At 47.1% G+C, this 27,414-nt stretch overlaps 1 protein-coding gene across 3 annotated transcripts in view; it reads left to right on the top strand.

Annotated features, from left to right (window-relative positions):
* The window catches only part of LOC123771104 (hemicentin-1), an 89,427-nt gene extending 69,129 nt beyond the window's left edge, over window positions 1-20,298 (top strand). For all 3 annotated transcript variants that reach the window (XM_045763435.2, XM_069309490.1, XM_045763437.2), the window contains 12 exons: window positions 4,036-4,211; window positions 5,453-5,569; window positions 7,200-7,340; window positions 8,311-8,426; window positions 10,510-10,657; window positions 11,218-11,333; window positions 11,838-11,977; window positions 12,134-12,914; window positions 14,110-14,215; window positions 14,356-14,578; window positions 14,864-15,001; window positions 19,485-20,298. In XM_045763435.2, the coding sequence (XP_045619391.2) occupies window positions 4,036-4,211; window positions 5,453-5,569; window positions 7,200-7,340; window positions 8,311-8,426; window positions 10,510-10,657; window positions 11,218-11,333; window positions 11,838-11,977; window positions 12,134-12,914; window positions 14,110-14,215; window positions 14,356-14,578; window positions 14,864-15,001; window positions 19,485-19,795 (2,513 nt within the window). In that variant the 3' untranslated portion in view covers window positions 19,796-20,298. The remainder of the gene's footprint in view (window positions 1-4,035; window positions 4,212-5,452; window positions 5,570-7,199; window positions 7,341-8,310; window positions 8,427-10,509; window positions 10,658-11,217; window positions 11,334-11,837; window positions 11,978-12,133; window positions 12,915-14,109; window positions 14,216-14,355; window positions 14,579-14,863; window positions 15,002-19,484) is intronic.
* Window positions 20,299-27,414: the final 7,116 nt, after the last annotated feature.

Genomic DNA, 27,414 nt, shown 5'->3' with positions numbered 1-27,414 from the left:
ACGACAGTGGTGGTGGTGACAGTGACGACAGTGGTGGTGGTGACAGTGACGACAGTGGTGGTGGTGGTGACAGTGACGACAGTGGTGGTGGTGACAGTGACGACAGTGGTGGTGGTGGTGACAGTGACGACAGTGGTGGTGGTGGTGACAGTGACGACAGTGGTGGTGGTGACAGTGACGACAGTGGTGGTGGTGACAGTGACGACAGTGGTGGTGGTGGTGACAGTGACGACAGTGGTGGTGGTGACAGTGACGACAGTGGTGGTGGTGGTGACAGTGACGACAGTGGTGGTGGTGGTGACAGTGACGACAGTGGTGGTGGTGACAGTGACGACAGTGGTGGTGGTGACAGTGACGACAGTGGTGGTGGTGGTGACAGTGACGACAGTGGTGGTGGTGACAGTGACGACAGTGGTGGTGGTGGTGACAGTGACGACAGTGGTGGTGGTGGTGACAGTGACGACAGTGGTGGTGGTGGTGACAGTGACGACAGTGGTGGTGGTGACAGTGACGACAGTGGTGGTGGTGGTGACAGTGACGACAGTGGTGGTGGTGGTGCAGCCCGTCCTCCAAAAATGGGGAGGTAAATGTAGAACACAAATAAGTGCAATTATGTACTATTCATAGCAGTCAGGAATTGTACTTATTTTCACTTAGTATTAAATCAAACTCTCAAATATATTGTGAATATTTGAGTTTACCTGAAAAACTGAATAGAAAACCACAACCTCACCTAACCGTCTTAATTTTTGAAGATAATAATTTTATTGCTTCTTATTTACAATTAGTACTGAACCTATAGCTTTACTGATATTATAGTTTTATAAAACTAATAAAACAAAACTAAAATATATCAATAAATTGTAAAGTAACTCAGGATATTTTCCAATTTTGCATAAAATCTCTATTGTTTAATAAACCTGAAAAAGAAATTCCTGATATTTAAAAGTTGTGTATAACATTATAAACTTGAAAGCTTCATCCTAAGATTCTGAGTGTCTTAACAGAAAACGGGAATTAATAGGGAGGTAAGTGTAAGAGCCCCATAAGTGCAATTATGTACTGTGTATGACGGTAAGGAAATGTACCTATTACACTTAGTATTAAATCGCACTGTCAATTCGGAGGATGGGTTGGGTGGTGACAGTGTGACATATACTCTGCCTAAAGCCAAAAATTGTCGTACAAGAAAATGGGAGCGGCTGTCGAAAGTCACATACTGTCCCGTTTTCTGTTTTGGGTCCTCTGGTCGGTTAGGATAAAGGCACCTTAATACGACAGTTTCTTGACGTTGTGGAAACCTTAGGAGGACGGACTGCATGAAAACTGTCACTGACAGGTTCTAACCGTCACAAACACAATATGAAATTAAATTAATGTCTTTGTCCAATCTATTTGTAATCGTTTATCTGGCCTTAATAATTGTATTACAAATACAATAGCCAACGGAACTTAAACCTCTATCCTAATTTATCCCTAACTATACACAAGATTCTAACAACTAATAATCTTAAATTATACATGAAAATAACAGATTTTTAAACAGTTTCCATAAAATTTAAAAGTGCGTGTTTGGGCTCGGTCGCTGCCTAAACCAATGCAGCCTCAAAACGGAGGAATGATTTGTTGACAAACAACATCCTCCCCCCCCCCCACCCCACACCTGTCATCAACCCCCCCCCCCCCACACCCCTCTAAAGACGGGAACACCTGTCAGCCCCCACTACCACCAGAGGGCCTTCACACCGACCCATTTAAAGACGCCAACAGCAACCACAGGCAACAGATGGTGGAGACTTGTGAGCTGGCCGGACCCACGCCGCCACCACCACCCTCCTCAGCCACTTCCAGGGTGGTTGAGGGGGTCTGTGAGTCCCTACAGGGGGACTGTCAGTCCCTACAGGGGCGACTGTGAGTCCCTACAGGACTGTGAGTCCCTACAGGAGAACTGTGAGTCCCTACAGGGGAACTGTGAGTCCCTACAGGACTGTGAGTCCCTACAGGGGGACTGTGAGTCCCTACAGGGGGACTGTCAGTCCCTACAGGGGCGACTGTGAGTCCCTACAGGACTGTGAGTCCCTACAGGAGGGCTGTGAGTCCCTACAGGACTGTGAGTCCCTACAGGAGGGCTGTGAGTCCCTACAGGAGGTCTGTGAGTCCCTACAGGAGGGCTGTGAGTCCCTACAGGAGGTCTGTGAGTCCCTACAGGAGGGCTGTGAGTCCCTACAGGAGGTCTGTGAGTCCCTACAGGACTGTGAGTCCCTACAGGGGCGACTGTGAGTCCCTACAGGAGGACTGTCAGTCCCTACAGGGGAACTGTGAGTCCCTACAGGGGAACTGTGAGACCCTACAGGAGAACTGTGAGTCCCTACAGGGGAACTGTGAGACCCTACAGGAGGACTGTGAGACCCTACAGGAGAACTGTGAGACCCTACAGGGGAACTGTGAGTCCCAACAGGAGGACTGTGAGTCCCTACAGGGGAACTGTGAGTCCCTACAGGAGAACTGTGAGTCCCTACAGGGGAACTGTGAGTCCCTACAGGGGAACTGTGAATCCCTACAGGAGAACTGTGAGTCCCTACAGGGGAACTGTGAGTCCCTACAGGGGAACTGTGAGTCCCTACAGGAGAACTGTGAGTCCCTACAGGGGAACTGTGAGTCCCTACAGGAGAACTGTGAGTCCCTACAGGAGAACTGTGAGTCCCTACAGGGGAACTGTGAGTCCCTACAGGAGGGCTGTGAGTCCCTACAGGGGAACTGTGAGACCCTACAGGAGAACTGTGAGTCCCTACAGGGGAACTGTGAGTCCCTACAGGGGAACTGTGAGTCCCTACAGGAGGACTGTGAATCCCTACAGGGGAACTGTGAATCCCTACAGGAGGACTGTGAATCATTCCCGATCTAGTAACACCCGTCATTATACATCATTATTCTCACTTCCTTCCTTCCGTCCCTCACACCAATTCACTCATTCTCATTGTAGCTTTTGTCCCGCCGAAAGTACATTATACTTCCCTCTTTCAAAATGGAAAAAAAAAGCTTTGTAAGAACGCTTCCTTCACCGGCTGCTTCCTCTCATATTTCAATGCTATTGTCTTTAATTTGTCTTTGTTTTCCCATTCTGTGTTTGTCTACACATTTATAAAGACAAAACTTTTCCCTGTTACAGACGACACAAGTTTTAATTAATAATAATAATAAAAATATTAAAATATTAGCGCAGTTTAGCCTAGTGATTCTAAATTCATGATTTTGAAAAACTATATAATTATATAATATATTGAACGAAACTTCATCTTTAATATAACATTAATGTTCATTTCTGAGAAATATATTAAGTAAAGAGCGCTAGTTATGTCATTTAGTAATTAGGAAGCGTCTTAGGAGGGTATGATAGCCTAGTATATGAGACTGGATACTCAAGAACCACCGTTCAGAGTTAATATGACGCTAGATATCAGGTTTGAAATTACGTTTATGATATCGTGATGACGTCGAATGAACGTATTGCATTCGTCTGTGTACGTATATATATATATATATACATAAGCTTTCGTGAGCGTTTATGTACGTTTACGAGTGAGCGTTCGTGTAGGTTATGTCTTGTGTGCGTTTGTGTACGTTTAAACATGTAGTCTTGGGTCCAGATTCACGAAAGCACTTACGCAAGCACTTACGAACCTGTACATCTTTTCTCAATCTTTGGCGGCTTTGTTTACAATTATTAAACAGTTAATGAGCTCCGAAGCACAAGGAGGCTGTTTATAACAATAACAACAGTTGAATGGGAAGTTTTCATGCTTGTAAACTGTTTAATAAATGTAACCAAAGCCGTCAAAGATTGAGGAAAGATGTACACGTTCGTAAGTGCTTGCGTAACTGCTTCGTGAATCTGGCCCAGGATGATCACACCTGTCACAGCCTGTCACACCCTCTCACAGCCTGCCACACTGTTACGCCGCCACACCAACACCAGACAACTACACACCCCCTCACCACACAACCACTAACCCCCGCCACCTGTTGGTGTTGCAGGTGTGGGCAGGTGTGGAGGCAGCCCGACGGCCAAGAGGGAGGCGGAGGGGACCAGCCCCAAGATCACCTACAGCAAGGAGACCATCGCTAAGGAGGGAGATGAAGTCAAGATCGACTGCGCTGTGGAGGGAGTCGACCTCACCGGCATCGCTGGCTTCAGTGTCTCTTGGAGCAAGGTGAGAGAGAGAGAGAGAGAGAGATACGTGACTATTCTCTCTCTTGTGTGTGTGCGTGTGTGTGTGAGAGAGAGAGAGAGAGAGATACGTGACTATCTCTCTCTTGTGTGTGTGTGTGTGTGAGAGAGAGAGAGAGAGAGAGAGAGAGAGAGAGAGAGAGAGAGAGAGAGAGAGAGAGAGAGAGAGAGAGAGAGAGAGACGTGCCTATCTCTCTCTTGTGTGAGGGAGATAGTTAAACATTAATAAGGTAATACAGTAATTTGTAACTAATATCAGGTTATCGAAGCGGCTCTAATTCGTTTTCATAGCAGTAACCATATTAACAAGTAATCTCATATTTTAATGGCATATAAATACTGCTTATATAAATTGTGTTCATTATGTCATTGAGTGGTGATGGTGTTTAATCATAGTGTTAACTGACAACAAAGGAGTCAGCTGAGAAACTCATATTTCAAAAATCAAAATCAAATCAAATGTTTATTTAGGTAAGGTACATACAAGAGATTTTACAAAGAGTGATGGATTTATAGATAGGGCTAGTACATACAATGCCTAAAGCCACTATTACGCAAAGCGTTTCGGGCATTTCTCTTGTTCATATGCACCGGTCATACTAAGTATTGCGCTCTGTTTGCTAAGGAATGACAATGTCAAGTTAGAGCCGCCCTGCTGGCTTACGTAGCTGAAAGTGGCATGTGTAGCCTCTTCTGGCCACAAGAGGACAAATACATATGGCGCTCTTAGGCTACAAAGCCACATTTACACTGGTGTGTAGCCTCTTCTGGCCACAAGAGGACAAATACATATGGCGCTCTTAGGCTACAAAGCCTCATTTACACTGGTGTGTAGCCTCTTCTGGCCACAAGAGGACAAATACATATGGCGCTCTTAGGCTACAAAGCCTCATTTACACTGGTGTGTAGCCTCTTCTGGCCACAAGAGGACAAATACATATGGTGCTCTTAGGCTACAAAGCCTCATTTACACTAGTTCGACTCCCAGTTGGCAAACCCAGACAGAATGATAAGTCAAACAACACAAAAATTAAATTATTAACGTACATATACGGTCACCATAGCTTCACTGTCACTATTCCACATATATTATTATATGTACTGTTGGTACTTCACTGTTGTCAGCCTGTGTAGCCACCTGCTGCCACCGTCCCATTAACCCCCCACCTTCCTCCGTCAACACCTCGGGTCCACCACCACCACTAACGCCTACTCCTTCTCCAGATAAACGAAGAGAAACCTACGAACTCGTACCCCATTGCCACCAATGACAAGGTCCTGCTCTTCTCCAACAAGTTTAGAGTCGACCACCCGGCCGACTCGCACCAGTACTCTCTCATTGTAAGTAATTGAGCCTTCTGGCCCATAGAACCCTCTTTTGGTCTATTGAACCCCTCCTCTAGCCCATAGAACCCTCTTTTGGTCTATTGAACCCCTCCTCTAGCCCATAGAACTCTCTTCTGGCCCATAGAACCCTCATCTAGCCCATAGAACTCTCTTCTGGCCCATAGAACCCTCCTCTGGCCCATAGAACCCTCATCTAGCCCATAGAACTCTCTTCTGGCCCATAGAACCCTCCTCTGGCCCATAGAACCCTCATCTAGCCCATAGAACCCTCCTCTGGCCCATAGAACTCTCTTCTGGCCCATAGAACCCTCGTCTAGCCCATAGAACCCTCCTCTGGCCCATAGAACCCTCATCTAGCCCATAGAACCCTCCTCTGGCCCATAGAACTCTCTTCTGGCCCATAGAACCCTCGTCTAGCCCATAGAACCCTCCTCTGGCCCATAGAACCCTCATCTAGCCCATAGAACCCTCCTCTGGCCCATAGAACTCTCTTCTGGCCCATAGAGCCCTCGTCTAGCCCATAGAACCCTCTTCTGGTCCATAGAACCATCCTCTGACCCCATAGAACCATCCTCTGGCCACTATAGAACTTTTCCTTGGCCACTGTAGGAGCCCTTTGCTGTGTTGATCAAGCAGAAAGTGTACTGTAATCTTGAAGAAGTGTCAAGAAAGGTGATAGTGAGAAGTATAGAAGGTGATAACCCTCTCCTCCACCCTCCTGGAGGTGATAACCATCTCCTCCACCCTCCTGAAGGTGATAACCATCTCCTCCACCCTCTTGAAGGTGATAACCATCTCCTCCACCCTCCTGAAGGTGATAACCATCTCCTCCACCCTCCTGGAGGTGATAACCCTCTCCTCCACCCTCCTGGAGGTGATAACCCCATCTCCTCCACCCTCCTGGAGGTGATAACCCCATCTCCTCCACCCTCCTGGAGGTGATAACCATCTCCTCCGCCCTCCTGAAGGTGATAACCATCTCCTCCACCCTCCTGGAGGTGATAACCCCATCTCCTCCACCCTCCTGGAGGTGATAACCATCTCCTCCGCCCTCCTGAAGGTGATAACCATCTCCTCCACCCTCCTGAAGGTGATAACCCCATCTCCTCCACCCTCCTGAAGGTGATAACCCTCTCCTCCACCCTCCTGAAGGTGATAACCCCATCTCCTCCACCCTCCTGAAGGTGATAACCATCTCCTCCACCCTCCTGAAGGTGATAACCATCTCCTCCGCCCTCCTGAAGGTGATAACCCCATCTCCTCCACCCTCCTGAAGGTGATAACCCTCTCCTCCACCCTCCTGAAGGTGATAACCATCTCCTCCGCCCTCCTGAAGGTGATAACCCATCTCCTCCGCCCTCCTGGAGGTGATAACCCTCTCCTCCACCCTCCTGAAGGTGATAACCATCTCCTCCGCCCCCCTGAAGGTGATAACCATCTCCTCCACCCTCCTGAAGGTGATAACCCTCTCCTCCACCCTCCTGGAGGTGATAACCATCTCCTCCACCCTCCTGGAGGTGATAACCATCTCCTCCACCCTCCTGGAGGTGATAACCATATCCTCCACCCTCCTGGAGGTGATAACCATCTCCTCCACCTTCCTGAAGGTGTGCTCCCGCCGCAGATCAAGTCGATGACGGAGGAGGACACCGGCCTCTATCGCTGTACCGTCAACTTCGGCGAGGACCAGAAGATTAACGCCGACGTCCCCGTCACCCTCCAGAAGGCCCCCTACTTCACGGACGACTTCACCAAGACTCTAACCGTAAGTTATCTTCCTCCTCCTCCTCCTCTATCTCCTCTTTCTCCAAAGGACGTCGACCCGGTGAGAAGGAATTAGCGAGCTCATTTGGTCGTCTCGTTTCTTTCTCCGGGACAAAACCAGGAACATTCTTCCCCGCTGTTAAGGGAATTGGTCAAATTGGTCCTTCATTATGTCTGAACAAGACGCCAGTTTCCCGGAAGTAACGGGGGGGGGGGGGGGGGGTCGCTGTTTACCTCTCTCCCTCCCCCACCCTCCCTCTCTCTCCCTCTTCTTCCCTCACTTCCTCTCTCTCTCTCTCTCACCTCCCGCCCCCCCTCCCTCTCTCTCTCTCACCTCCTGCCCCCCCCTCTCACCTTCCCATCTCCTTCCGCTATTCTTTTCCTTTCATACCCTTTCTCCTGCCCTGTCCTACGCTACCCTGCCTTACTCTGGGCTGTCCTGGCCTGTCCTGGCCTGTCCTAGCCTCCCTTGCCCTGCCTTCTGCCCTGGCCTGTCCTGGCCTGTCTTAGCCTCCCTTGCCCTGCCTTCTTCTGCCCTGGCCTGTCATGGCCTGTCCTAGCCTCCCTTGCCCTGCCTTCTGCCGTGGCCTGTCCTGGCCTGTCCTAGCCTCCCTTGCCCTGCCTTCTGCCCTGGCCTGTCCTGGCCTGTCCTAGCCTCCCTTGCCCTGCCTTCTGCCCTGGCCTGTCCTGGCCTGTCCTAGCCTCCCTTGCCCTGCCTTCTGCCCTGGCCTGTCCTGGCCTGTCCTAGCCTCCCTTGCCCTGCCTTCTGCCCTGGCCTGTCCTGGCCTGTCCTGGCCTGTCCTAGCCTCCCTTGCCCTGCCTTCTTCTGCCGTGGCCTGTCCTGGCCTGTCCTAGCCTCCCTTGCCCTGCCTTCTTCTGCCGTGGCCTGTCCTGGCCTGTCCTAGCCTCCCTTGCCCTGCCTTCTGCCGTGGCCTGTCCCTGCACCGTAGTAAAGATGGCTGGTGTTGCAGGTGACGGAGGGAGACGCCATCAGCATCGACTGTCAGCCCGGCGGGTCGCCCAAGCCCGACGTGTACTGGGAGAGACTCAACCAGGAGCTACCCTACTACGGCGGCAAGTTCTTCAAGTGAGTGTGTGTACTTATCTAGTTGTGTTCGTCTCGGGCTCTTTGGTCCCGCCTCTCAACTGTCAATCAACTGGTTATCTTCTTGAGATCTTGAGGTTATCTTGAGATGATTTCAGGGCTTTAGTGAGTGTGTGTACTTATCTAGTTGTGTTCCTCTCTGGCTCTTTGGTCCCGCCTCTCAACTGTCAATCAACTGGTTATCTTCTTGAGATCTTGAGGTTATCTTGAGATGATTTCAGGGCTTTAGTGAGTGTGTGTACTTATCTAGTTGTGTTCCTCTCTGGCTCTTTGGTCCCGCCTCTCAACTGCCAATCAACTGGTTATCTTCTTGAGATCTTGAGATTATCTTGAGATGATTTCGGGGCTTTAGTGTCCCCGCGGCCCGGTCTTCGACCAGGCCTCCACCCCCAGGAAGCAGCCTGTGACAGCTGACTAACACCCAGGTACCTACCAGGTACCTATATACCTGGTGTACAGATTCTTGAGCCTATTGGGTTCTTCTATCATATCTACACTTGAAATTGTGTATGGAGTCAGCCTCCACCACATCACTGCCTAATGCATTCCATCTGTTAACTACTCTGACACTGAAAAAGTTATTTCTAACGACCCTGTGGCTCATTTGGGTACTCAGTTTCCACCCGAGTCCCCTTATGCGTGTACCACCCGTATTAAATAGTCAATCCTTGTCTACCCTGTCATTTCCTCTGAGAATTTTGTATGTGGTGATCATGTCTTCCCTAGCTCTTCTGTCTTCCAGCGACGTAAGGGGCAATTTACGCAGCCTGTCCTCATAACTCAAGCCTCTTATTTCTGGGACTAGCCTACTGGCATACCTCTAAACCTTTTCCAGCTTCAGCTTGTGCTTGACAAGGTGCGTGTGTGTGTGTGTGTGTGTGTGTGTGTGTGTGTGTGTGTGTGTGTGTGTGTGTGTGTGTGTGTGTGTGTGTGTGTGTGTGTAATGCTGTTCCTCTCTCTCTCAACTCACCTTCCCACCACTTCAAGGCTCTTCAATTATTTTACGACTGTGACCAAGTTATGAAACGGAAATTGATAGGCCACACATAAATTCCATTCATTTGTTTTGCTTTTTCTGAGCACTTGTACATCAACATTTAAAACTACTCAAGGGGCGGACTTGGTCCACGGGGGCACCAGTTGAGGTGAGGCGTGTGTCGACCATCACACTAGCAGCTGTAGTAGTGACATTGCCGGCGTGTGTCGACCATCACACTAGCTGTAGTAACATTGTCGGCGTGTGTCGACCATCACACTAGCTGTAGTGACATTGCCGGCGTGTGTCGACCATCACACCAGCTGTAGTGACATTGCCGGCGTGTGTCGACCATCACACTAGCTGTAGTGACATTGTCGGCGTGTGTCGACCATCACACTAGCTGTAGTAACATTGTCGGCGTGTGTCGACCATCACACTAGCTGTAGTAACATTGTCGGCGTGTGTCGACCATCACACTAGCTGTAGTGACATTGCCGGCGTGTGTCGACCATCACACTAGCTGTAGTAGTGACATTGCCGGCGTGTGTCGACCATCACACCAGCTGTAGTGACATTGCCGGCGTGTGTCGAACATCACACCAGCTGTAGTGACATTGCCGGCGTGTGTCGACCATCACACCAGCTGTAGTAACATTGTCGGCGTGTGTCGACCATCACACTAGCTGTAGTGACATTGTCGGCGTGTGTTGACCATCACACTAGCTGTAGTAACATTGTCGGCGTGTGTCGACCATCACACTAGCTGTAGTAACATTGTCGGCGTGTGTCGACCATCACACTAGCTGTAGTGACATTGCCGGCGTGTGTCGACCATCACACTAGCTGTAGTAGTGACATTGCCGGCGTGTGTCGACCATCACACCAGCTGTAGTGACATTGCCGGCGTGTGTCGACCATCACACCAGCTGTAGTGACATTGCCGGCGTGTGTCGACCATCACACCAGCTGTAGTAACATTGTCGGCGTGTGTCGACCATCACACTAGCAGCTGTAGTAGTAACATTGTCGGCGTGTGTCGACCATCACACCAGCTGTAGTAGTAACATTACCGGTGTGTGTCGACAGGTCCAACCAGCTGGACATCCCGCTGATCGAGCGGAGTCACAAGGGCCACTACGTCTGCTACGCCGACAACGGCATCGGGGACCCCGCCAACTCCCACGTCATCCTCGAAGTGCAGTTTGTCCCTGAAATCACCGTCGCCAAGGACCGGGTAAGCTACGGCCCTTCCTCCTCAAACCGTTCTCGCACTTTCTTATAGTCAATATCGGCTTATTTAATAAGTGCATATGTGACATACTAATTGATTGTGAATATTTTAGTTTACCTTGAAAAGCTTCATAGAAAACACCGACCTCACCTAACCTTCTTAATATGTTAAGATAAGCATCTTATTGCTTCTTAATTTCAATTATACTTAACGTATACCGTTGATAGGTTAAGTAATAATTGTAAATAAGAAGCAATAAGATGCTTATCTTAACATACTAAGAAGGTTAGGTGAGGTCGGTGTTTTCTATGAAGCTTTTCAAGGTAAACTAAAATATTCACAATCAATAGTATGTCACATATGCACTTATTAAATAAGCCAATATTGACTATAAGCAAGTGCGAGAACGAGTTTTCCTCCTCGAGTCCTCACGTTCCTCCTCATGCATTCACAGCCATAATAATATTATTAGCAGCACTTCCATCATCATCAATAACCAAAGAGCCTCGTCACCTTCACCTACGTCCCACTGATATATAAACCTGTCCCCTGTGCGCCGGCAGGTGTTCGCTTCGGTGACGGAGGAGGTGGTGATGGAGTGTAAGGTGCTGGCTCACCCTCCAGCAGACGTCGCCTGGTTCAAGGGCGACTCACCCATCCTGGGGAGTGCCAATATGAGGTGAGTCCTGGTATATATATATATATATATATCCCTGTCCTCGTCGAGGCCCCAGGGTTAGTGGCGCTTCAGGTAAATATTTGGATATAAATATTTGACCGATTATCGTGAGGTAATCTCCTGCGGCCAGATTCACGAAGCAGTTACGCAAGCACTTACGAACGTGTACATCTTTCCTCAATCTTTGACGGCTTTGGTTACATTTAATAGACAGTTTGCAAGCATGAAAACTTCCCAATCAACTGTTGTTTTTGTTATAAACAGCCTCCTGGTGCTTCGGAGCTCATTAACTGTTTCATAATTGTAAACAAAGCCGCCAAAGATTGAGAAAAGATATACAGGTTCGTAAGTGCTTGCGTAACTGCTTCGTGAATCTGGCCTCTAGGCCTTTGTGTGTGAGTTAGGCCAGTGAGCAGAAGGAACTGTGCCAAAGTTCTCCCACGACACCTTGAGCATCTAGGGATTTTCTAGTCTCACCTGCTGTGGCCCCGGTCCTTCCAACAGGCTGAAGACGGAGACCCTGGAAGATGGTCTAGTGGTGTCGAGCCTGGCGGTGAACCAGGTCTCCCCCGAGGATGTGGGCACCTACACCTGCCGCGCCCTCAACACCATCGGCACTACGGAAAAAGACATCGCCTTGATGAGTAGGTGATATACGGGTGTCGTCTGAACGTTCAGCTTCCTCCAGCGTCACCTTGGCTGTCAGTAGATTGAGTTGGATTATATTTGTGGATAATAAAGAGGGGTTTGGCATTGTCATCATTTGTTTCTCTAATTGCTCTGAATGTTATTCGTCACAGCCAAGTCCCCGCCGCTGATCCTTAAGCAGTCTGGCAGGGAGGTGTTTTACGACAATGAGAGGAGCCGCCTGCGGGACGCCCTGCCAGTCGTCCTCGAGTGTGAGGCTGACGGCGCCCCGAGCCCAAAGTACCGCTGGACCAAGGACGACAAGGCTTTCATCTGGCAGGCTGACCCGCGCATCAGCATGGAGGAAGGCACTGGGAACCTCCTCATCAGCGACCCCACCATGGACGACAATGGTTTATACCAATGCTTCGCCTACAACGATCTGGGCACCGCCGTCTCCAACCCCATCTACCTCTTAAACATAACCAGAATCGAGTTCGCAAATGACAAAGATGAAAGCGACACGTACAACGTCGAGGCTGAGTTGGGCCGACCCTTTAAGCTCTCCTGCCCAGAGGCGTATGGTTACCCGACGCCCAGCTTAAGCTGGGTCAAGGCTATCCAGCATGAAACCCAGATCGAACTGGTGTTCTTAAGCGACGATCGAATCATCGCGGGCCCCAACGGTAGCCTGTGGTTCACTCACGTCACTCAGGCCGACGACACGCGCCTCAACAACTTCCAGTACATCTGCCTCGCCAACACCTCTTTTGCGCCGTACGACTACTCGATGGCCTCCGTGATCGAGCTCACAGTGAAGGATCCTGCCGACGGCGCTCACAACCTGCAGGAGGAGGCGCTCAACGTCGAGAGCTTCCCTATGTACACTTCGCCCGCCACCGTTCAGTTCATCGCTGGTCGGGAGAATAAACTCTACTGCATCTACGGTGGAGAGTGAGTATCCCTCCCCCTGGCACCCTCCTCAGCCCTGGCACCCTCCTCAGCCCTGGCACCCTCCTCTGCCCTGGCACCCTACTCAGCCCTGGCACCTTCCTCAGCCCTGGCACCCTCCTCAGCCCTGGCACCCTCCTCAGCCCTGGCAGTAGACGTTCCAGCTGACGCTATGGGTGCCATTGTATACCTGATGTTATCCTTATCAGTAGCAATCTTTTTTAACCTCTGAGTCATCAGTTCATGCTTACGACACCTGCTACTTCCATCACTAAATATAGTTTTATTAACATAATTAGGTACCTGATCTATATGAAGATACAGCTGATACAGATAAGATAAGATACAGCTGCCTATATGAAGGGACTATAGGGTCTATAGACTGTATGAAGGGTTACATAGGCAGATGACGAGTCACATATGATGGGGCTGAAGATATAAAGACCAAACCACACATCAGAGGATTGATAGACGACGACGTTTCGGTCCGTCGTGGACCATTATCAAGTCGTGAGACTTTATCGTGGTCCAGGACGGACCGAAACGTCGTCGGTTTCTCCAACTTTGTGATGTGTGGTTTAGTCATCAAGGGTTACATAGTGTGTGGTGTGTGTCAAGGTGTATGTGTTACATAGTGTGTGTGTGTCAAGGTGTATGTGTTACATAGTGTGTGGTGTGTCAAGAGCTAGTTCTGTAGTCTAGCTACCCTAGCTATATGTGCTACTAAATGTGCTATAGTCTAGCTAAATGTGCTATAGTCTAGCAACATGTGCTACTAAAGGCCCGATATCTCTAAGAATGGTTAGTCATACGGGGGCGTTTGTTCAGTGGTCTGTACTGACTAACTTGACTACATGTACTCAACTATCACCTTTCTAACAAGGAGTTGAGGGTCTGAGAGTGCCTTGGTTGAGCGTCAGAGAGTGACTCATTTGAGCGTCTGAGAGTGCCTCAGTTGAGCGTCTGAGAGTGCATCAGTTGAGCGTCTGAGAGTACCTCAGTTGAGCGTCTGAGACTGCATCAGTTGAGCGTCTGAGACTGCATCAGTTGAGCGTCTGAGAGTACCTCAGTTGAGCGTCTGAGAGTGCCTCAGTTGAGCGTCTGAGAGTGCCTCAGTTGAGCACCTTCCTCGACCATACGAGGAGCGCCATAACATTACAACTGTGTGAGAGTAACAGGGGGGCCTCCATCATTACAGACCGGTGCCCGAGGTGTCGTGGCGGAGGAAGGACGGGCGGGAGATCAACTCCACACACTTCAGCATCAAGAACTCCGGCAGCACCCTCATCTTCCTCGACACTAAGGTCAGTTCCTCCCCTAGATGCTCCTCTCCTCCTCGCCATAGTTTTTTCCTATGAATATCTCTTTGAATACATTTTGGTCGAGAGAAAGATATTCCGTCGACACCTTCACTCCATTGAAGCCAATGTCCTGCCCTGTACAGGTGGACGACGCAGGGGTGTACGAATGCGCGGCCACCAACGGCGTCGGTCGGGTCAAGTCTTCAGCGATGACGGTGACGGTGGTCCAGGTCCCCACCTTCGTCAGGAAGATGGCGTCGCTGACAGTGGAGGAAGGCGCCACTATCGACTTTCACTGCGAAGTTGAGGCCAGCGACAACGTCACTTTGTTGTGGCTGTATAACGGTCGCCCGCTTCCCCTTACCGGTGAGCAACCGCCCTGGTGACGGCACCCCAAGTCTTCCCTACCGTTTGTGTACTGGTGGATGGTCTGTGTACTAGTGGATGGCCTGTGAGTGTACTGGTGGATGGCCTGTTTGTGTACTGGTGGATGGCCTGTGAGTGTACTGGTGGATGGCCTGGTTGTGTACTGGTGGATGACATGTTTGTGTACTGATGGATGAACACCTGTGTTATGAGTGAAACAAAGTGAGGTGTATGTGTAAAAGATGAGTCTGTTGATCACCTGTCAACCCCCTCTGTCATCGTCAGGTGGTTCTGTCCGGCGGACAGTTGACGGGAGCCGGCTGACCCTCACAGACGTCACCACCAACGACATGGGCAACTACGCCTGCAACGCGACCACAGCCACGGCCTACGTCTACGACCAGGCTACGCTCACCGTCATGCGTGAGTATTTTTGTTATTAATCCATGAGGTACATCTGCATTTGTGCAGCTACCCTAGACTATGTGAAGTGGAGTACAGTGTGTCAAGAAAAGCTAACTAGGTGATGCTAAAAAGTCCCCATCTCGCAGGATGGTTAGTCATACAGAGCCATATGTTCAGTAGCCTGCACTGGCAGATTTTGAGTGCAATATGAGGATATCTTCAAGAACACGAGAGTGAATGAAGTAATTACAAAGCTCCAGGTACCTCATGCCAACTAGTCTGAAAGATCTAATAGCTGGGCATTCAGGGATGTAGTGTGGGAGATCATGCCGCAGTTCCTGCTCACAGAGTTTGCACCTGGAGTGCTCAGGATTGGGAGATCCGTTACCTGTAGCCACCTGCCACAGGTAACGGTAACCCAACCTGATCCTGGCAACCACTGTGTCGCACAGTGGTTGTAAAGGTTTGTGAGTAAATAAATTGGAGGGGTGACAGGTAAACTTCTAACATGGATGAAAAATTTTCTGACTGATAGAAAAATGAGGGCAGTGATCAGAGGCAATGTATCGGACTGGAGAAATGTCACAAGTGGAGTACCACAGGGTTCAGTTCTTGCACCAGTGATGTTTATTGTCTACATAAATGATCTACCAGTTGGTATACAGAATTATATGAACATGTTTGCTGATGATGCTAAGATAATAGGAAGGATAAGAAACTTAGATGATTGTCATGCCCTTCAAGAAGACATGGACAAAATAAGTAGATGGAGCGCCAATTGGCAAATGGAATTTAATGTTAATAAATGTCATGTTATGGAATGTGGAATAGGAGAACATAGACCCCACACAACCTATATATTATGTGAGAAATCTTTAAAGAATTCTGATAAAGAAAGAGATCTAGGGGTGGTTCTAGATAGAAAACTATCACCTGAGGACCACATAAAGAATATTGTGAGAGGAGCCTATGCCACGCTTTCTAACTTCAGAATTGCTTTTAAATACATGGATGGCGATATACTCAAGAAATTGTTCACGACTTTTGTTAGGCCAAAGCTAGAATATGCAGCTGTTGTGTGGTTCCCATATCTTAAGAAGCACATCAGCAAACTGGAAAAGATGCAAAGACATGCTACTAAGTGGCTCCCAGAACTGAAGGGCAAGAGCTACGAGGAGAGGTTAGAGGCATTAAATATGCCAAAACTAGAAGACAGAAGAAAAAGAGGTGATATGATCACTACATACAAAATAGTAACGGGAATTGATAAAATCGATAGGGAAGATTTCCTGAGACCTAGAACTTTAAGAACAAGAGGTCATAGACATAAACTAGCTAAACACAGATGCCGAAGAAATATAAGAAAATTCACTTTCGCAAACAGAGTGGTAGACGGTTGGAACAAGTTAAGTGAGAAGGTGGTGGAGGCCAAGACCGTCAGTAGTTTCAAAGCGTTATATGACAAAGAGTGCTGGGAAGACGGGACACCACGAGCGTAGCTCTCATCCTGTAACTACACTTAGGGAATTACAGTCTGGTGGACGTTTTGTGCTGTCCATAGATATAGGTTTCAGATCTGAACAAATCATAGCTTTTAATACTAGTACTTTCAAGTCGTTGGGAGTCAGTAATTTCTTTCCTATCAGACCTGAGTGTTTGAACCAATACAGTTTTGACAGCAGAGATGGGGATACCTAGATCTAATTCAACTTTATCTTTGTTACACGCTAATTTGGCTGCAATGTCTCTCATTATGATGGGTTGCGAACGTTGCATTTCGTTCCTGTGCGTCACCTAAGGCCAAAAATTGTCGTACTAGACAATGGAAGCGGCTGGCGAAAATGACGTACTGTCCCGTTTTCTGTTTTGGGTCCTCTGGTAGGTTAGGTTAAGGGAGATCTTTAGTACGCCAGTTTCTTGACGTTTGGGGAAGCTTAGGAGGACGGGGTTGGAATATCAAGCCGTCTTGGGCCTTGTTAAAGGTGTACACGCAGGCCAAGTGCAGCCTCTTACTTTGAATCTGTCTTTCATTTGTTTAATATTAGCGTATAAACTGTTTCAGGTATTAATACATGCTCCTCAAATTTCTGTAATTTATTTTAAATAAATTCTGTTGGATGTAGATTGTAATTAATGTTCAATATGTTTCATTTAATGCTTCATTACTATACCTGTTTCATTTCAAATAATAATAATTATAATAATTTATATAGGAGAAGTACATACATAGTTACAGCGTTACAGTACAAACATTCTGTTAGATTTAAAGGTGGAGGTAGTACATACAATACCTAAAGCCACTAGTACGCAGAGCTTTTCAGGCAAAATATTTGATTGTCTCGTCTAAAATTTATCCCCTAAAGTTTTAAGTTTGATTACGTAGCCTATCTTGCTGCAACGTTTAGAGGTGATCTCTGGTGTTCAGTAGTCAAGGTATATCTTCACTCTGCTTTATCTAATGTTTTATTCAATGCAATTATATGTCCTAATCCCAGTTCCTTGTTTCAGTGGCCTTGGTTTAGTTGAATGTTGCAGAACAAATCTCTATCATTTTATTTACCTTGTATTTTAAGTTTCTATTATATATATATATATATATATATATATATATATATATATATATATATATATATATATATATATATATATATATACAGTATATATATATATATATATATATATATATATATATATATATATATATATATATATATATATATATATATATATATATTAGTTCTTGTTAATGAATTTGATGACTACCTTCAACTGTATCCATCCCTTGTTCTGGCGACACGCTGGGAGCTAGTTATAGTTAGTTATAGTTAGTTATAGTTAGCTATTGGTAGTTAGTTATAGCGGGGGAGAATAGCCAATATTATTCGACATACATTATATACTTAGAATTATTATATTCAGTATACAGTTCGATCATTGATGTAATATGGGACTCAATATTCTCATCCTTCATCAGATAGGATGAAGGATACATCCGAAAATTTGGGCTTTTAATATACTTACACATTAGCTCAGAGAGTTTTTCCTTCACCTTCATTCAAGCACTACAGAATCGTAGTATGTTTCTTCACAATAGACATTCTCATACATTCTCAATAGACAAAAACATCAGAGTCAACTTCTTAGTCGTATTTGAATCTGTAGACATAATACGAACTTATTGTCCTCTGACTGATTCCCAGTACAAGACCCAGTTCCTATAGACTTGCTTCAAATGCAAGGGGGGGGGGGTCTATAGCATTTTTTAATCCACTCACCGCTTTCATGATAGGGGGGACCCTTGACAAGCCGCTGGCTTCTTGTCCTCGTCGAGACCACTAGTGTTAGTGGCCCTCAGGTAAATTCCTGTAAATGTACACGTTCATCTCTGGACGTAATATGACAATGGACGTATATACATGGCCAAAGGAGGCTGTGCTGATTCGTATTTGTTTTCATAGAAATAATACAATTGTGCATTTTAACTTGAATTATTAGAAATATCATTTTAATAAATATTTAAAATAACCAAATATATATCAAAATAAAATTTAGTCGTATAATTCTGTTTCTTTGATGTAATTAAATTTGTACTCGATTTTATATATCTGAACACCATCATAACACATAGCAGTTGTTGCAGTAAGAATAAAGTCATTAATATATTAACTATTTGCAGACGACGAGTCACAATAACGTGGCTGAAGATATAATAGGGGGGGGGGGGGGCCTCGTAGCCTGGCAAGGGGGCCTCGTAGCCTGGCAAGGGGGCCTCGTAGCCTGGCAAGGGGGCCTCGTAGCCTGGCAAGGGGGCCTCGTAGCCTGGCAAGGGGGCCTCGTAGCCTGGCAAGGGGGCCTCGTAGCCTGGCAAGGGGGCCTCGTAGCCTGGCAAGGGGGCCTCGTAGCCTGGCAAGGGGGCCTCGTAGCCTGGCAAGGGGGCCTCGTAGCCTGGCAAGGGGGCCTCGTAGCCTGGCAAGGGGGCCTCGTAGCCTGGCAAGGGGGGCCTCGTAGCCTGGTGGATAGCGCGCAGAACTCGTAATTCTGTGGCGCGGGTTCGATTCCCGCACGAGGCAGAAACAAATGGGCAAAGTTTCTTTCACCCTGAATGTCCCTGTTACCTAGCAGTAAATAGGTACCTGGGAGTTAGTCAGCTGTCACGGGCTGCTTCCTGGGGGTGGAGGCCTGGTCGAGGACCGGGCCGCGGGGACACTAAAGCCCCGAAATCATCTCAAGATAACTCAAGATAATGACCAAACCACACACCAGAAGCTGAAGAGACGACGACGTTTCGGTCCGTCCAGGACCATTATCACAATCGAGTAGATAAAAGTTATAAATAGCTGCCTCGTATGGTCCAATAGTCCTTCTGCAGTTACCTTCATTCTTATGTTCTTATGGTCCAGGACGGACCGAAACGTCATCTTTTCATCATCTGGTATGCGGTTTGGTCATCATATTAACTATTTGTGTATCATTATGTATCATTTGTGTATATCTGACGCAGCTGCTGGGGGCTTCTCGAGGACACGTGGCGGGGCGTCCTGTGAGGGCCTGACGGAACTGCGAGCAGAAGTCGCACAGCTGAAAGACACCCTCCAGGCGATCTACTCCGTGGTCAAGGAGCAGCAGGAGCTGGCACAGGGCACCCGGGACATCTTGACCAAGGTGGCAGACAAGCTCCAGGTCCCCGTCACCAGGACAGACGGTGCCTCGGAGGGTGGTGATAACGCGGCCACTACGGAGGAAGGAGAAGGGGAGGGAGTTGAACCAGCACTTGACGTGGAGAATCAGACAGCCACTACTCTCACCCCTTAGACTCGCGTGTCTACACTCCATACTAAAATATCTTAGGTTATTGTTGATAGTTTGCGCATGTTTTTAAAGTGTGTGTATGTGTGTGTGTGTGTGTGTGTGTGTGTGTGTGTGTGTGTGTGTGTGTGTGTGTGTGTGTGTGTGTGTGTGTGTGTGTGTGTGTGTGTGTGTCCGTAAAGCCTTGGGTATAGGCACGCCACTAGCAGAAAATGTCTGCACTATTCAAATTACAAGCGGCATTTTTTGGGTAATATAAAATTCATGGAATTTTAGATTTAAGTAGGGCCCACTTGATGAGTGTATAAATGGCCTAAGCAACTACAGCCAATTAATACACGCATCAACGGCCCTTTAGGTTAAGATGTGACCACGGCCAAGGGTAGGCCTACTCAACACAACTGGCGGTCAACAGTGAGTTTGCAAGCACCACTACCGCCAAGCCTGTATCTTTGCTGCAACTTAGGGCATTCAGTGCAATACAAGTTATCAATAAATTCACGAATATATATTTGTGTTTTAGTGCTTCCTAAACTTTATTAATGGGCCTTATGCAGACAATTCCTTCCCCTTATTACTCCAACTTCCCCAAGAGTGTAACACTTATATGCTGTGTTTACTGTATTAACCTGCAATGTAAAATGTGATTTGTGCGCCCCTTGAGGGACTTGAAGTAGAGGGGGTAGAAATAGCCTAAGCTACTCTATCCCTTTGATATGTATCCTATTGTCTCAATAAACGTACTTGAACTTCTTATTGAACGGAGTCAACTTTATGTTGATATAAATAAAATATTTGTTTACAACCTCAATATTCAAACATACATAAATATCTGTAATAAATATAATAAATTCTATGTAAATAAGAAATAACTGGAAAATATAGATGTAGCCTATTATATAAGTGAAACTACTTGCACACGGCTTTGTATATAAACCAATTAATATCGTTTAATATAATGTCATTGACGGCGTAAGAACATTTACTACTGCACACACAAGTTAACCAGATTTTAATTATAACAGTAGCAATTGTTTTCAATTTATGAAATACTGTATTAGGCTGAGTATAACATTGAATTTTGGAGATTTGCATCATCCTTCGACACACTACTGGCTCAAGAGCATCAGAGCGGCTGTGGCCAGCTTTTACCAAGACCATTTGGGACTGGCACAACGAAGCCAGCAATTGGTTGGTGTTGGAGCAGCACGAGCCCGCAAGCGACCAATCAGGGATCAGCGCATCGCTAATGTTTCAGTACTAATCTTGACCATTGGGCTTGTGTGCGCGTAGTTTGTTGCGAGCAGCCACCGCGGTCGGACGTACTCCTCACCTCTCCTGATGGCAAGCTGTCATACAGCTGCTGGCACAACTAGGCAGGGCAATTGTCAAATTGCCTTGCAGCCATTGACAAGGCAACATCAATGGGACCAGTAGACGTACATGTGCATGGTAACGAAGCCACGGTAATCGTGGGAAACAAAGCTGATCTACTGAAGATCCTGGATCTAGAACACAGGGTCCCTCTAGTGAAGAACATTTCACCGATTCCTCCCAGACAAATCACGGCTGGGAGAACGATATTTGTGAATAGGCTGAACCGCCGGCTCGGCGGTTCAGCCCTCAAAACCATGGTGAAACAAGTGAACATGGAAAACCCGAATATGAAAGAGACAGCAGTCAACTCATCAGGAACAACGAGACCACTCGATACACGATGAAGATGACCTTCGAAACGAAAGAAAAAGCACAGGAAGCAGCCAAGAAATGTTTCAAGTGCTTTGGTATCACCTCTCCGAAGGAGGTTATCGACATGGAGAAGGTCTACAGTGTTAGACAGTGCTTTAGTTATGAACACTTCTCAAACAAGTGCCCAGAGCAAACGGCTAAGTGCAGCTCTTGTTCGGGCACCCACAACTTCAAGGAATGCACAGCAACTACCAAGAAATGCGCGAACTGTGGAGAACAATACGCCGCCACCTCCTACCTCTTGTTGAAAGGAGGAACTCAAAAAACTAACATAAATGGCTACCACTCCACCGACCACCAAAAGACAAGACGACACGCCCTTGAACCTTGGACCTGCCCAGTTCCCAAGCCTCCCTTCAACTGATAGCAAACGGCATCATACCAGTTCAACTGCCAGCGACAAACGACACAACCTCAGCTACCCAGACCGACAGAGAGCAGTCGACGACGGCTCACCCAGCGGCCAAGACCGAAGCGGACACCCAGACGGACGCTCCACTGACGACTGCGACTGAATACACCCAGACGACGCTGACAGCTACTCACAGCAAGAATACTGGCGACACCGGACAATGAAGGACACGCATCCTCAGACGAACATATAGACGTAGAAAATACCGCCGGCGAAGAAGACAATGGCCCTGGCGAGGAAATCCCGACACCTCGACGGCTACACACCATGCTCCTACACTGTATGCCAGGACAAGATTCGCCTAGTATTCTGGACAAGGAAGCAGGCACAACCACAACTTTCACACACGGCCGGTCGTGCACCATCAACGTACCGCCGGAAATGGAGCTGGACGCAGCGAAAACAATCCCTATTACTCTGCCTCCTTACACCCAAATATGGACACGAAATCAAAACAAAAATTCGAAGAACAAGAAAAAATAAATACCTCGAAAGCCCCTAGAGACAGTGATGCAGTAGTGGTGGAACGCTAGACAAGAACACTGGATGCTGCTTGGTCCTCTTGTGGAAGGAAGCTCTTCCGAAGCTCTCCGGGTGCTTCGCCCAACCACTTGGGCTGGACAGTCTCGCTCCATGCTGGTCGGCGTTCAATCCCCGACCGTCCAATTGGTTGGGCACCATTCCTTTTCTCCGTCCCATCCCAAATTTTTATCCTAATCCCTTCCAAGTGCTATATAGTTGTAATAGTTTGGCGCTTTCGCCTGATAATTCCTTCCTTCCCTCCTGGGTGCTTTGAGAGGTGCGATAGATTCCAATACAATTACTCCATAAATTCTCGCCCTGTTGCTAGCTCTACTCTCTACGACTACGAAACTACCTGTATAATCGATTGATTGTGTGCGTATTACGGGCTCACTATAGCCCGTGCTACATGAACAGTCCGTTCAGAGCAGCTAAATCTAAAACAACAACATTGTGTGCGCTCAGTCAGGGAAGGGCAGCCGTGAAGAGAGGGCGCGTGTACAGGAGCTGCTGCCTGAGCACTGTTGCTGTACCCAGGGAACTCTGGATGGTGGCCAATACGAGCCCCGGGTGGGCGGTGGCTAGTGACCTCACCTGCCAAGGTAGTCAAGGAGAGCACAGTAGTGAGCACGGACAGGTTTGTCTGGCGTCGCCACGCGCCCCAGGCCCGCACTAGCTGCTGCTCTTCCACCACCCTCACTCCATCTCTCCCTCACCGCCCCCCTCACCTCTTCCTCCACCACCACCCTTACCCCATCCTTCTCTTCCTCCCGGTCTCTGGGAGCCGGTCGGACAGCACGCTGGACTTGTGATCCTGTGGTCCTGGGTTCGATCCCAGGCGCCGGCGAGAAACAATGGGCAGAGTTTCTTTCACCCTATGCCCCTGTTACCTAGCAGTAAAATAGGTACCTGGGTGTTAGTCAGCTGTCACGGGCTGCTTCCTGGGGGTGGAGGCCTGGTCGAGGACCGGGCCGCGGGGACACTAAAAAGCCCCGAAACCATCTCAAAATAACCTCCCGCCACACATTTGCGTCTCGGCAGTTGTTGTTATAGATTAAGCCACCGGGAACAAAAAGTTCTTTCCATCACACAGCCCCGCTCCTGTGCCAGGTAAGTCCACTACGGGCTCACCATAGCCCGTGCTACTTGGAACTTGTTCCGAGTAGCTGAATCTATAACAACAAAAAGTTCCAAGCAGCACGGGCTATGGTGAGCCCGTAGTGGACTTACCTGGCACAGCAGAGGGGATGTAACTTTTTTTTGCGTCTCTGCCCAACCCATTCTTCATCTACCTAGTCATCATCAGTCACCTTAGTGATTCGTACCCATGATTGTACTAACCTAATATAACTTCCAAACTTTGTTTTCTTCTTGTTCTTTTCGCCACCTGATCAAACACACTTACGTAAGACCAAGAAAAAAGGCCAAATAGGCAGTAAGCCGAACATCTTAAACCCCTGACACCCGGAGTAAACTGGTGTGGGGGGGGGGGGGAAATAGTAGTTAGTAACAGTTGATTGACAATTGAGAGACGGGCCGAAAGAGCAGAGCTCAACCCCCGCAAGCATAACTAGGTGAATACAATGCACACCTCATTCCAAGGCCCTAAATGCATGCTGTGCGGGGGATAAACACATTGCAATATCCCCACAGTATCCTAAACGGAAAGGAAGAAGTTGAGGACCAAGCCAGACAAGCCAACACAGCCAAACAACCTCACCACCTGACGAGTTCACCAGCATTCCCAGCCCTTCCTGGCCATGCCATCATCAACAAATAAAATAAAATAAAAATACAAAAAACAGCAAAGAGAAACCCACAAGAGCCTAATCCCTGTTTTGCACCCCCAACTCACCCAGCAGTCAGTCCAACAATGCCTCAAACGACATCCAGAACTACTACCAACTGAATTCAAATGCAAGTACTAATTGCAATTGCAGAAAAAGTCGCTAAAAATGACCACATTATATTTATTCACACCATTTTTTTTTTTATTATTATTTTCTACCACAGACGTGGCCACACATTTACAATGCTAACCAGCATATATACATTTTCTTCTGTCCTCCATGGACAGGGTGAGAGAAGTGTTAAACATATACCATTAACAGTCTGGTAACAGCCTACCAGTTATTAGCACCTCTGATGATATAATATTGATATCTACAGTACAGAAGCATCACCAACGAGCAGGTATTCCCGGTTCTTTAACCTGCGGCAATCAAAATGGCCGACCCAGTACAATCCACATCAAACACAACAATTGAACTCACAGACCCTAAAGAAGAACTACGATCAGTTCAGGATCTCTCTCCAAGTTCAAGTTCAAGTATGTTTATTGAGACAAGAAAAAAAAAATACATCTCAAAGGGATAGAGTGGCTTAGGCTATTTCTACCCCCCCCCCCCCGATCTCTCCCCCCTTCCCCACTCTCCACAGAACAGACAGGAGCAAGCCTATCCACCTCAATTGTTGACGATAAAAAACATTATCTGCAATGTTGTTGTTTTAGATTCAGTTACTCGGAACAAAAAGTTGCAAGTAGCACGGGCTATGGCGAGCCCGTAGTGGACTTATCTGGCACAGGAGCGGGGCTGTAACTGGAGATATTATCTGCAAGTCTACATCAAAATTAGTAGCTCCACCTGCTCGTCCGCCTACTCATCCTCGTCAGGTGAAGCACTTAATTTGGAGCTGGAGAAGTGTCTTGGCATTTACTGCTACCCTTGGATAAACTTGGTAAGAAATGTAGATGTTTATCTCTCAAAATGTTTGATAATATGTTTATTGTTTGTGATGTGTGTATATGTATGTATTAACACGATGTACTGAACGGGGTGAGAATAGCTTGAGCTACCTCATCCCTTTGTGTGTATTTTACCTTAATAAACTTATTTCAATTTCAATTTCTTGGATAAACTATTCGATAGGTTTTTAGTACCGTACTATGGGTGAAATGGGATGTACTAGTTTCTATCCTACATTGTAATTGGTTGAGTTTTAAACTGCTGTTCCTTGTATGAGTTACATTTAAAAATTTTACAGAAATGATCGTGATTAATAATTTACAATTTGTTCAATATTTGACAGGTCTCTATGAGCCCTGTCATGTCTGGTTTATAGTGATGTTAGTCCTATGGCTCTCAACCGGTCTTTTTATGAGAGTTGATTTACTTCTGGGATAACTTTTATAGCGTCTGTCATTGATGTACATAAAAAAGGGGTTAGCCCCTCCAGGGGAACCTTGCGGTACCCCACTCATCATTTTCCCAGTCAGACTCATTTCCATGTAGGACGACCCTTTGCTTTCTTTGTTTCATACTTTCCAATATTTTGCTGTTTGTTCTACGTGTTTGCATTTTCCTTCCCGGTCTTACATGTGGTACCTTATCAAAAGTTTCAGAAACGTCCATTTCCGCTGAATTCAAATCAATTATAATGATAATGATATTGAGAAACTTACTACAATGCCGTAGTGCTTGAATGAATGTGAAGGAAAGACCCAATATATGTGTAAGTGTATTAAAAAGCATTGTATTGTACCTTGAACGCTGTATACAGTACTTTGAGAAAGGATGAAGGTTGCAGCTGAAAAAATCCACAAGACATGATGGAATACATCACGCAGAAGTGCAAGGAGGCAGCAGAAAAGTTTATCCCGGCCCAGAAACGAAATGCAGATGAGAAACCCATGGTTAATCAGAGATGTAAGCTAGCTAAGCAACAAAGTAAAAGAGCATGGCGAAACTATAGAAATAAGAGAACACTTGAGAGCAGAGAAGGATACCAGAGAGTCAGGAATGAATATGTCAGGGTGAGAAGAGAGGCAGAAGGGCAAATGACATAGCAAGCAAGGCTAAGATTCAACCTAAACTGCTGCACAGCCACATCAGGAGAAAGACAACAGTGAAGGAACAGGTAATGAAACTGAGGATAGGGGCAGACAGATTCACTACAAACGACAAAGAAGTGTGCGAGGAACTCAATAAGAAATTCTAGGAAATCTTCAGATTAGAGCAAGGAGAAGTTTCAGAGATAAGAGAAGGAATAGTTAACCAGGCACCACTAGAGGAATTTGAGATTACTAGTGGGGATGTAAAGAAGCTTTTGTTAGAGTTGGATGTGACAAAGGCCATAGGCTCGGATGGAATATCACCATGGATACTAAAGGAAGGAGCAGAAGCACTGTGCCTGCCACTCTCCATGGTGTATAACAAATCACTGGTAACAGGTGAATTGACAAAAAATTGGAAGACGGCAAATGTAGTCCCGAAGTACAAGAAGGGGGATAGACAGGAGGCACTGAACTATAGGCCAGTGTCCCTAACTTGCATACCATGCAAGCTAATGGAGAAAATTGTGCGAAAAAAGCTAGTGGAACATCTGGAGCGAAGGAACTTTGTGACACAACACCAACATGGTTTCAGGGATGGCAAGTCATGCCTCACAGGATTAATTGAATTCTATGATCAGGCAACAAGAATCAGACAAGAAAGAGAGGGGTGGGCAGACTGCATATTTTTGGATTGCGAGAAAGCCTTTGACACAGTGTCACACCAGAGACTAGTGCGAAAGCTGGAGATGCAGGCAGGAGTGAAAGGGAAAGTACTCCATTGGGTAAGGGAGTACCTAAGTAACAGAAGACAGCGAGTCACTGTGAGGGGTGTGAGGCCTCAGATTGGCGAGACGTCACCAGCGGGGTCCCGCAGGGTTCAGTCCTTGGACCCATACTGTTTCTTATATATGTAAATGATCTTCCAGATGGTATAGAATCATTCCTCTCATTGTTTGCTGATGATGCAAAAATTATGAGAAGGATTAAGACAGAGGAAGACAGCATGAGGCTACAAGATGATCTAGATTCAGGTATTTAGTAAACATAGTAAAATTCAATCAAGTTTGAATTTGGCGGGGGGCGACTTGCCTGGCCACCTGTGGGCGG

The sequence above is a fragment of the Procambarus clarkii genome, chromosome 65, assembly GCF_040958095.1.
Source record: "Procambarus clarkii isolate CNS0578487 chromosome 65, FALCON_Pclarkii_2.0, whole genome shotgun sequence".
Taxonomy (NCBI): Eukaryota; Metazoa; Arthropoda; class Malacostraca; order Decapoda; family Cambaridae; genus Procambarus; species Procambarus clarkii.
Note: the sequence above shows the minus strand (reverse complement) of the source record. Positions and strands in the feature narration are given on the sequence as shown.